Source organism: Bubalus kerabau, chromosome 6, assembly GCF_029407905.1.
Source record: "Bubalus kerabau isolate K-KA32 ecotype Philippines breed swamp buffalo chromosome 6, PCC_UOA_SB_1v2, whole genome shotgun sequence".
Taxonomy (NCBI): Eukaryota; Metazoa; Chordata; class Mammalia; order Artiodactyla; family Bovidae; genus Bubalus; species Bubalus kerabau.
Window position 1 is genome coordinate 11,739,698 of NC_073629.1, and position 12,373 is coordinate 11,752,070.

At 39.1% G+C, this 12,373-nt stretch overlaps 1 protein-coding gene across 1 annotated transcript; it reads right to left on the bottom strand.

Moving 5' to 3' along the window:
• Positions 1-5,953: 5,953 nt before the first annotated feature.
• On the bottom strand, positions 5,954-6,907 carry LOC129655962 (olfactory receptor 10Z1). The gene has a single exon (XM_055586759.1). The coding sequence runs from the start codon at positions 6,905-6,907 to the stop codon at positions 5,954-5,956; it is 954 nt and encodes a 317-aa protein (XP_055442734.1).
• Positions 6,908-12,373: the final 5,466 nt, after the last annotated feature.

Below are 12,373 nucleotides of genomic sequence, written 5' to 3' on the forward strand. Positions count from 1 at the left end.
AAAGGGGTTTTGTAGATTATTTCTGCCTGCCACCTCAGAGCAATTGTGTCAGGATCTATGGAGATGGTTCCCAGGAATGTATACTGGATGATCCCACAGGTGATTTTTATAGCCTTTCATACTTAAGACTACTACATTTAGAAGGTAGATGGACCTTTGAGTGAAAGTGAAAGTGTTTGTGGTTCAGTCTTTCCTGACTCTTTGCAACCCGAAGGACTATAGTCCACCAGGCTCCTCTGTCCATGGAATTCTCCAGGCAAGAATACAGAAGTGGGTAGCCATTCCCCTCTCCAAAGATCAAACCTGGGTCTCTTGCATTGCAGGTAGATTCTTTACCATCTGAGTCACCAGGAAAACCCGAACTTCTGAGTAATACTTAGCAATTTTTAGAACATCTCTACACATTGTTGCTAAGTGTGCATTTAGGGAATATTATTCTAGATGAACTGCATACATTTTGGAAATGAATTTGCTCAAACAGCCTCAGTGCAATGAGGAGGTTACTTCAAAACTCACTGAAAAGGAGTTTAGAGTACATGGCTTTTCTTCTCTGATGCAAGTTCTTTCTACTCAAGTCCTTTCACTCTATTTCTCTACAACTTGTTCTCTTCTCTTGGACTAGCTTTCTTTCTTCCAGAATTGATTTCCATTGAATTCTCACTAGAGGATATGCTTCTTCACTGAGAGCATAGAGCAACATGGATTCCTATCTGCAAAACATTCCCTTAAAATACATTCTTCTCTCTCTTAAGTCTTGTCCCACTTCTAACTTACTGATGAATCACATGAATCCTACATTTTCAAAATCTCTTATGTCTACCATTTCTGTCAGTTCCCAATGCTTCTATCCTTATTCAAGTCATTTCGCCTTTCTTTAAAATGATGTCAATGGATTTCTTATTGATTTCCTTGCCTCCGTTTTCTGCCTGCTGAGATTTATCATCTTCTCTGTTACTAGATTGGAGCTTCCCTGCTAGTTCAGTAGGTAAAGCGTCTGCCTGCAATGCAGGAGACCCGGGTTCAATCCCTGGGTCGGGAAGATCCCTGGAGAAGGAAATGGCAACCTACTCCAGTACTCTTGCCTGGAAAATCCCATGGACAGAGGAACCTGGTAGGCTACAGTCCATGGGGTCACACTTCACTTTTTGTTACTGGATTAATGTTAAATCACTTTCCAGATTCAACTCCACTCTCTGCTCAAAGGTTTACTGCCCAAAGCATCAAGTTTGAAGCAAGGTACTCACAATGCCATGCACAAAGAAGTCTTAACTCTAGCTAACTTCACCCATCATTTGTGAGATATTTTTGTCCCTTGGGACAACTCACTGTACTCTGTAACAGGCATATATTGCCTTGCCACTAAGACTTTAGTTATTCTGTTCTGTCTTCTTAGAATATATGTACTTTATTTCCACTTACTGAATTCAAAATTTACTCAATCTTTGGAAATAAGTTCAAGTACTACCTTAGACATGAAGCCTCCTCTGTTCTTCCATCGAGAATAACCTCCTCCTAAATTAAAAGCGAGTACCAATATGCTTAGCACATAATTATAGAAGCTAACATTTGTTGGAAGATGATTATTAATATGATTCAGGTATTGCACTAAATAATTTATATTCATGACCCTGTTTAGTCAGCAATGCAAAACTATGAAGTTATTAATACAACCACTTGACAGGTGAGGATTTTGAAGCTGAGAAAGATTAAGTAACTTACCCAGGGTCCCACTGTAAGTGGCAAAGCCTGCATTTGAACTCCTACCTGACAACTGTGTGAATTCATTCCACCTTTACAGAATCATCCTGCAATGCAGGAGACCTGGGTTTAATCCCTGGATTGGGTAGATCCCCTGAAGAAAGGAACAGCTACTCACTGTATTCTTTTTTTTTTTTTTTTTTGCATTTTTTAAAAATATAAATTTATTTATTTTAATTGGAGGATAATTACTTTACAATATTGTATTGGTTTTGCCATACATCAATATGAATCTGCCATGGGTACACATGTGTTCCCCATCCTGAACCCCCTCCCACCTCTCTCCCCATACCATTTCTCTGGGTCATTCCAGTGAACCATCCCCGAGAATCCTGTATCATGCATCGAACCTGAACTGGTGATTTGTTTCACATATGATATTATACATGTTTCAATGCCATTGTCCCAAATCATCCCATCCTTGCCCTCTCCCACAGAGTCCAATCTTAAAAATTAGGGCAGAAATAAATGCAAAAAAAAGAGAGAGAGAGAGAGAGACCATAGCAAAAATCAACAAAGCCAAAAGCTGGTTCTTTGACAGGATAAATAACATTGACAAACCATTAGCTAGACTCATCAAGAAACAAAGGGGGAAAAATCAAATCAATAAAATTAAAAATGAAATTGGAGAGATCACAACAGACAATACAGAAACACAAAGGATCATAAGAGACTACTATCAGCAACTATATGCCATAAAATGGACAACTTGGAAGAAATGGACAAATTCTTAGAAAAGTATAACTTTCCAAAACTGAACCAGGAAGGAATAGAAAATCTTAACAAACCCATCACAAGTACAGAAATTGAAACTGTAATCAGAAATCTTCCAACAAACAAAAGCCCAGGACCAGACGGCTGCACAGCTGAATTCTACCAAAAATTTAGAGAAGAGCTAACACCTATCCTACTTAAACTCCTCCAGAAAATTGCAGAGGAAGGTAAACTTCCAAACTCATTCTATGAGGCCACCATCACCCTAATACCAAAACTTGACAAAGATGCCACAAAAAAAGAAAACTACAGGCCAATATCACTGATGAACATAGATGCAAAAATACTTAACAAAATTCTAGCAATCAGAATCCAACAACACATTAAAAAGATCATACATCATGACCAAGTGGACTTTATCCCAGGGATGCAAGGATTCTTCAATATCTGCAAATCAAACAATGTAAACACCACATTAACAAATTGAAAAATAAAAGCCATATGATTATCTCAATAGATGCAGAGAAAGCCTTTGATAAAATTCAACATCCATTTATGATAAACACTCTCCAGAAAGCAGGAATAGAATGAATAGACCTCAACATAATAAAAGCTATATATGACAAACCCACAGCAAACATTATCTTTAATGGTGAAAAATTGAAAGCATTTCCCCTAAAGTCAGGAACAAGACAAGGGTGCCCAATCTCACGACTACTATTCAACATAGTTTTGGAAGTTTTGGCCACAGCAATCAGAGCAGAAAAAGAAATAAAAGGAATCCAAATTGGAAAAGAAGAAGTAAAACTCTCACTGTTTGCAGATGACATGATCCTCTACATAGAAAACCCTAAAGAGTCCACCAGAAAATTACTAGAGTTAATCAATGAATATAGTAAAGTTGCATGATATAAAATCAACACACAAATCTCTTGCATTCCTATACACTAATAATGAGAAAATAGAGAAATTAAGGAGACAATTCCATTCACCATTGCAACGGAAAGAATAAAATACTTAGGAATATATCTACCTAAAGAAACTAAAGACCTATATATAGAAAACTATAAAACACTGGTGAAAGAAATCAAAGAGGACACTAATAGATGGAGAAATATACTGTGTTCATGGATCAGAAGAATCAATATAGTGAAAATGAGTATACTACCCAAAGCAATCTATAGATTCAATGCAATCCCTATCAAGCTACCAACGGTATTTTTCACAGAGCTAGAACAAATAATTTCACAACTTGTATGGAAATACAAAAAACCTCAAATAGCCAAAGCAATCTTGAGAAAGAAGAATGGAACTGGAGGAATCAACCTGCCTGACTTCAGGCTCTACTACCAAGCCACAGTCATCAAGACAGTATGGTACTGGCACAAAGACAGAAATATAGATCAATGCAACAAAATAGAAAGCCCAGAGATAAATCTACACACCTATGGACACCTTATTTTTGACAAAGGAGACAAGAATATACAATGGAGAAAAGACAATCTTTTTAACAAATCGTGCTGGGAAAACTGGTCAACCACTTGTAAAAGAATGAAACTAGAACACTTTCTAACACCATACACAAAAATAAACTCAAAATGGATTAAAGATCTAAATGTAAAACCAGAAACTATAAAACTCCTAGAGGAAGACATAGGCAAAACACTCTCCGACATAAATCACAGCAGGATCCTCTATGACCCACCTCCCAGAATATTGGAAATAAAAGCAAAAATAAACAATTGGGACCTAATTAAAATTAAAAGCTTCTGCACAACAAAGGAAACTATATGCAAGGTGAAAAGACAGCCTTCAGAATGGGAGAAATTAATAGCAAATGAAGCAACTGACAAACAACTAATCTCAAAAATATACAAGCAACTCCTGCAGCTCAATTCCAGAAAAATAAACAACCCAATCAAAAAATGGGCCAAAGAACTAAATAGACATTTCTCCAAAGAAGACATACAGATGGCTAACAAACACATGAAAAGATGCTCAATATCACTCAGTATCAGAGAAATGCAAATCAAAACCACAATGAGGTTCCATTTCATGCCAGTCAGAATGGCTGCGATCCAAAAGTCTACAAGCAATAAATGCTGGAGAGGGTGTGAAGAAAAGGGAACCCTCTTACACTGTTTGTGGGAATGCAAACTAGTACAGCCACTATGGAGAACAGTGTGGAGATTCCTTAAGAAACTGGAAATAGAACTGCCATACGACCCAGCAATCCCACTGCTGGGCATACACACCAAGGAAACCAGAATTGAAAGAGACAAGTGTACCCCAATGTTCATTACAGCACTGTTTATAATAGCCAAGACATGGAAGCAACCTAGATGTCCATCAGCAGACAAATGGATAAGAAAGCTGTGGTAGATATACACAATGGAGTATTACTCAGCCATTAAAAAGAATATATTTGAGTCAGTTCTAATGAGGTGGATGAAACTGGAGCCTATTATACAGAGTGAAGTAAGCCAGAAATAAATACTTACTGTATTCTTGACTGAAGAATTCCATGGACAGAGGAGCCTGGCCGGCTACAATCCATGGGCTTGCAAAGAGTCAGACATGACTGAGTGACTTTCACTTACTTATCCCTAGAAATGTCTCGTACCATGCATATTGAGGGTGAAAAATAAAACAAACAGGATAGAGAATTCCAGAACAGATTCTAAAGGATAGTATCCATGCTAAGTAGTGACCCAAGTAAGGAGGTTCATACATCCAAGATTAGGAGGTCATTTAGAGAGGAATAGCAATTATCAAGGAAAATAGAAAGTAAATAGAATCCATCCAACTAGCAGAGCTAGTTAAAAAAGAAGAGGGCAAAGAAATAATGAGGTAAAGGTAAAAAACAGTAGGTAAAAAGGTAAAAAACAACAACAACAACAACAAAAACCTACATAAAAAGATTAAAGACATCTAGTGGGAGACAAAAAAAAAACAAAACAAAACAACAACAACAACAACAAAACAAAACAAACTGACCTTTTCATTTAGCAAAGCATTCAAACTGATTTGCTAACCTGATAATTACTGAGTTTCAGATCTTGTAAGAACATTATTGGTGGGGTAGTCTAATTATATAATGACTTTAGAAATATTTATAGTATCCCTGGAAGGACCCCGGCTGCTTTGAACTTGGGTGCTTGAAACTCCCTTTATCTTGTTTAGCTCAGTTAGAAAATTCTTAATGAACTGAGTTTCAGGAACTAGTGCTGACATATGGGGGGCTGGAAATGAAAATTTCAGACTCTCAGCTCAGTGTGAGTTAAGCACAGTAACCAGAGCAGGAAGCCCTGCCTCGGCATTTCCGCAGCAGCCCTGGGGAACCTGTAAGAGACAGGACGGGGCTCTGTCAGGGAATTGGGATAAGTAGGTTTGGCCTAAGACTCTGAACATCTGGCCCACTGGCCTTGGTTTCTGGTATTTGTCCAGCCTACATAAAGGAGACTGTCCCATCAGGTAGCCTTCATCCTTTACCTAGTAATCCCCCTTGGAAAGCATTTCTCAGGGCTGTCTGCACAGCCCTATTTCTTAGGCTATAAATGATGGGATTGAGGAGAGGAGTCACCACAGTATAGGTGACAGCAATAAGCTGATCCCGCTCAAGAGAGTAACTGGCTTTGGGTCTCAAGTACATGAAGGAGGCACAGCTATAGTGAATAGTGACCACTGTGAGATGTGAGGCACAGGTGGAGAAGGCCTTCTTCCGCCCCTTGGTGGAGGAGATCCTCAGGATCACTGCTAGGATGTAGGTGTAGGAGACAGAGATGAGGGAGAAGGAGACCAGGAGAACCAGCAGGCTGAGGATCAGGATTCCCAGCTCACTCAGGGCTGTATCTCCACAGGCCAGGCTCAGCACTGGTGGCGTGTCACAAAAAAAGTGCTGGATCTCATGGGAGCTGCAGAATGGGAGGTGGAAAATGACCAGTGTCATTCCCAGACCAAAGAGGTACCCACTCAGAAATGAGGTGCCAACAAGCTGGGCACAGAGAGTAAGATTCATGTGGCTGGCATAGTGTAGTGGGGCACAGATGGCCACATATCTGTCAAAGCCCATGGCAGCCAGAAGAAAGCAGTTGCTACAGGCCCATGAAGCAGAGAAGAACATTTGGACAGCACAGCCCACAAAGGAGATGCCCTGCCCACCCCTGACAAGGCCAGAAAGCATTCTAGGGATGATGCCTAAAGTATAGCAGGTCTCAGAGAAAGCTAAGAAGGAAAGGAAGAGGTACATGGGGGTGTGCAGACAGCTGTCCAGCCTGATGACTACAATAATGAAGACATTGCTGGTCAAGGTGACAAGATACAGGGAGAGGAACAATGCAAAGAGCAAGAGTTGCAGTTCCCCAAAGTTAGAGAAGGCTAGGAAGATGAAGCCGCTCCAGAAGGTTGCATTGGTCTGCTCCATTCTGAGTGACATCCTGATAGACTTGATTCTTTCCACTTTGCCAGTAGATGTCTAGTTTCTTCTAAAGCCAAGAGGAGGTGGATTCTGATTTTTTTGTACTTGTTGTAACTAAAAAGATTTAGACAGCAATAAATTTCAGAAACATACTTTATTAGACACACAGATTATGAATCCATTCTCACATACATAGATGTGCATATGTGAATACAAAGATACACAATATACACACACATGTGACTATATATACTCATGCATTTATATACATGCATATCACGTGCAAAGCACTCACACATAATTGTGCACATTTTACATGTTCAAAACTATACACTGCACATTTACCATTAATATCAAACATGCACACACATTGGAAATGAACACACATTGTAAATTAACATATATTCAGGCAGCACATATATATGTAGATATGCACACCACACATATATTAATACCAACATTATACACACAATACCACATAATACACATGTGGACACATCATGTTGCCTGTTAGAACTTGAAGTTTGGTAGCTTGATGGACATTATTTTAGAGACTAAGTGACAGAGGCAAGAGGGTGGAGTGACTTCCTTGAAGTCATAATAAGCCAAGACTAGATAAAAAGTGCCTTGTGTTCTAATCAAACATTATTTCCCCCCAAACAATGATGACTCTTCTCAGTCACTGTGGGACACTCAGTCACATGATACAAACTAAGAAACAGTTTTGCTCAACAATAATCTCTTATAACACCCTTCCTGCAAGCCCTTGTTCATGTGAGTCATGCAAAGCATTGAAGGAAAAATAAGGGCAAGTTGCACATCTTTCAGCCCAATGATCAGCTGTCAGGCTCCACTGTCTCTAAGAGATTAGACAAGGGAGGATTCCCTACTCACCTGAAGTGGCTGACAGTGAGGGCAACTCCTGCCTTTAAGCAGCCATGTACTAATCTGACCCCCAGTAGACCTGTTTGTAGGAGAAAGGACTTGAGATCCAGCTTAGAAACTCTTATTCTGAGCCAGAGTGATGTTCCCAAGTGATACCAGGGAACCTTCCAAACCCCTGTTCCCAGGAGTGAATCTGTTTCCATGAAAACAGCTTCTTTCTCTGAAGATTCTACAGTACCAGTGGGTGCTGTTTCAGCAAGCAATTTGTGCTTGTCATTAACTGGAAATATTCTTTTGGGAAAAGCAGAAAAAGGAAATGTGAACAAAGGGATACTGGATTGCAATTCAAACAATAATTTATACATCTATTTTGTGTTAAACATGATATAACATGTTAAACATGATATAGGTTAAATCTATTTTAAAACTTAGAAGGAGTTAGAAAGAAACGGTAACAGTTGCATTTAATAGAAGAAGAAAGTGACCATGATAGAGTTTAAGTGACCAGTCCCAAATCACAGACCTTAAAATTGATGCTTTTAAATTCACACTATAAGAAGTATAGAAATAAAACAGGTATTCACCTTCCATTACTGTTGTCTTAAAAGTATTAGATGACCATTTCTGATGTTCTTTCAATTTTGAGGTCACATAAAAATTCTGAAAGAGATGGGAATACCAGACCACCTGACCTGCCTCTTGAGAAACCTATATGCAGGTCAGGAAGCAACAGTTAGAACTGGACATGGAACAACAGACTGGTTCCAAATAGGAAAAGGAGTACATCAAAGCTGTATATTGTCACCCTGCTTATTTAACTTAAATGCAGAGTACATCATGAGAAACGCTGGGCTGGAAGAAACACAAGCTGGAATCAAGATTGCTGGGAGAAATATCAATAACCTCAGATATGCAGATGACACCACCCTTATTGGCAGAAAGTGAAGAGGAACTAAAAAGCCTCTTGGTGAAAGTGAAAGAGGAGAGTGAAAAAGTCGGCTTAAAGCTCAACATTCAGAAAACAAAGATCATGGTATCCAGTCCCATCATTTCATGGGAAATAGATGGGGAAACAGTGGAAACAGTGGCTGAGTTTATTTTTCTGGGCTCAAAATCACTGCAGATGGTGACTGCAGCCATGAAATTAAAAGACGCTTACTCCTTGGAAGGAAAGTTATGACCAACCTAGACAGCATATGGAAAAGCAGAGACATTACTTTGCCAACAAAGGTCCGTGTACTCAAGGCTATGGTTTTTCCAGTGGTCATGTATGGATGTGAGTGTTGGACTATAAAGAAAGCTGAGCACTGAAGAATTGATGCTTTTGAACTGTGGTGTTGGAGAAGAGTCTTGAGAGTCCCTTGGACTGCAAGGAGATCTAACCAGTCCATCCTAAAGGAGATCAGTCCTGGGTGTTGATTGGAAGGACTGATGTTGAAAGTCCAGTACTTTGGGCACCTGATGTGAAGAACTGACTCATTTGAAAAGACCCTGATGCTGGAAAAGATTGAAGGCAGGAGGAGAAGGGGACGACAGAGGATGAGATGGTTGGATGGCATCACTGACTCAGTGGACATGGGTTTGGGTGGACTCTGGGAGTTGGTGATGGAGAGGGAGGCCTGGCGTGCTGCATTTCATGGGGTTGCAAAGGGTTGAACATGACTGAGCGACTGAACTGATACCTTCACACTCAAATATTGAGAATATTCCAATCTCCCTTAGGTTCAGTCTCTTCTTGTATATCAATATCTTCAAATGTCTATCCCACTATCTTCAGTCACATTTTTTAAAAGTAATTTTTACCTTATTTTCATTTTTTTCTCTTCTTTGCAAAATACTGCAGTATCTGCACCCAGATTTCCAATCTACCACACTCAGATTATCTTTAAACGTAAAAATGTCCAGAAAGTCTATCTAGGCTAATCATCTTATCTAAATCTTCACTCTTAGCATGTATTTTCCTCTACTAATACTAATGACATGAATATTTGCATCTCTAATATATATTATCACCCATTCATTGATTCAGTAAAACCAACAATGATGTGTTATCTTGTATTTCACTGACAGGCTTTTTACTCATTGCTTTTTATTAATTTAACAATCACAGTTAAAGTCACAGTATTTAAAATTATTTAATATTCTCATTTTTCAGACTAAAAAACTTAGGCATGGGAAAATTAAGTAATTTATTAATATAAGACTGCCTATTTGTAACATAGGGGCAAGAGTACCTAAGAACACATTCTCCTAACTACAATATAATTCCTGGTACTCTGCATTGGTTAGGAGGACCCAAAAGATGAAATGTGGAAACTAGGATGGCATTAGTGTAACTATTGACTTTATAGCAGTTTTCCTTACTATTTTTATTTCTTAGTCTAGAGATTATGGCCTGCATCTTTAAACTCAATCTATTTAAGCTTAATAATGAATTACTTCAAGAAAAATATAGTAAATTTGCAATGGCATAATTCCATTTGGGCTTCCCTTGTGGCTCAGAAGTTAAAGAATTTGCCTATTATTCAGGAGGCCTGGGTTCAGTCCCTGGGTCAGGAAGATCCCTTGGAGAAAGGAATGTCCATCACTCCAGTGTTCTTGCCTGAAGAATTCCATGTAGAGAGGAGATAGACAGAACATTGTCTATGGGGTCCCACAAGAGTGGGACATAACTGAATGACTAACACACACACATCTGCACATACAGAGTTCCATTTACTTAATTCCATTAATCCATTGCTATAATTTTCAAACATGCATATGTCTTGTTAAGGAAATTAAGAGGAAAATTATATTAGTGTATATAATCCTTTATATTTAACCATACATTTACCATTTTCAGTACTCCATTCTTTGCTGTATATCCAAGTTATGATGAGTTTCATTTTTCTTCAGCCTGAAGGACTCTTATACTGCATGTTTGCCAGCAACAAATTATCTCTGCTTTTACCTGAAAATGTCTTTATTTTGTCTTTGTCAAAAATTGCTTTACTGGATGAAAAATTATTGATCAATAGATTTTTTTTTTCATTTTACCATGGCATTTAATGTATCTGTCTTCCTTAGTTTCTGATGAAAATGTTGTAAGTAATGCATCATATTTTGCTCTATGTAATATGTCAAATTTCTCTTGTTTCAATATTTTCTCTTTACCTTCAGCTATGAAAAATTATAATACGCTTCTGTGTGTTTTTAGTGCTTTCTTACTTATGGTTTGTTGAACATCTGGAGATTGTAAGTCATTCAGTTCAATTCAATTCAGTTGCTCAGTCATGTCCGACTCTTTGCGACCCCATGAATCGTAGCATGCCAGGCCTCCCTGTCCATCACCAACTCCTGGGGTTCACCCAGACTCATGTCCATCGAGTCAGTGATGCCATCCAGCCATCTCATCCTCTGTCGTCCCCTTCTCCTCCTGCTCCCAATCCCTCCCAGCATCAGAGTCTTTTCCAATGAGTCAACTCTTCACATGAGGTGGCCAAAGTACTGGAGTTTCAGCTTTAGCATCATTCCTTCCAAAGAAATCCCAGGGTGGATCTCCTTCAGAATGGACTGGTTGGATCTCCTTGCAGTCCAAGGGACTCTCAACAGTCTTCTCCAACACCACCATTCAAAATCATCAATTCTTCAGTGCTCAGCCTTCTTCACAGTCCAACTCTCACATCCATACCTGACCACAGGAAAAACCATAGGCTTGACTAGATGAAACTTTTTTGGCAAAATAATGTCTCTGTTGTTGAATATGCTATCTAGGTTGGTCATAACTTTCCTTCCAAGAGGTAAGCGTCTTTTAATTTCATGGCTGCAGTAGCCATCTGCAGTGATTTTGGCACCCCCCCAAAATAAAGCCTGACACTGTTTCCCCATTTATTTCCCATAGAGTGATGGGACCAGATGCCATGATCTTCATTTTCTGAATGTTGAGCTTTAAGCCAACTTTTTCACTCTCCTCTTTCACTTTTATCAAGAGGCTTTTTAGTTCCTCTGCATATGTCATCTGCATATCTGACGTTATTGATATTTCTCCCGGCAATCTTGATTCCAGCTTGTGTTTCTTCCAGTCCAGCATTTCTCATGATGTACTCTGCATATAAGTTAAATACACAGGGTGACAATATACAGCCTTGACGTACTCCTTTTCCCATTTGGAACCAGTCTGTTGTTCCATGTCCAGTTCTAACTGTTGCTTCCTGACCTTTTCTCAAGAGGCAGATCAGGTGGTCTGGTATTCCCATCTCTTTCAAAATTTTCCACATTTTATTGTGATCCACACAGTCAAAGGCCTTGGCATAGTCAATAAAGCCGAAATAGATGTTTTTCTGGAACTCTCTTGCTTTTTCCATGATCCAGCGGATGTTAGCAATTTGATGTCTGGTTCCTCTGCCTTTTCTAAAACCAGCTTGAACATCTGGAAGTTCACAGTTCACATATTGCTGAAGCCTGGCTTGGAGAATTTTGAGCATTACTTTACTAGCATGTGAGATGAGTGCAACTGTGTGGTAGTTTGAGCATTCTTTGGCATTGCCTTTCTTTGGGATTATAATGAAAACTGACCTTTTCCAGGCCTGTGGCCACTGCTGAGTTTTCCAAATTTGCTGG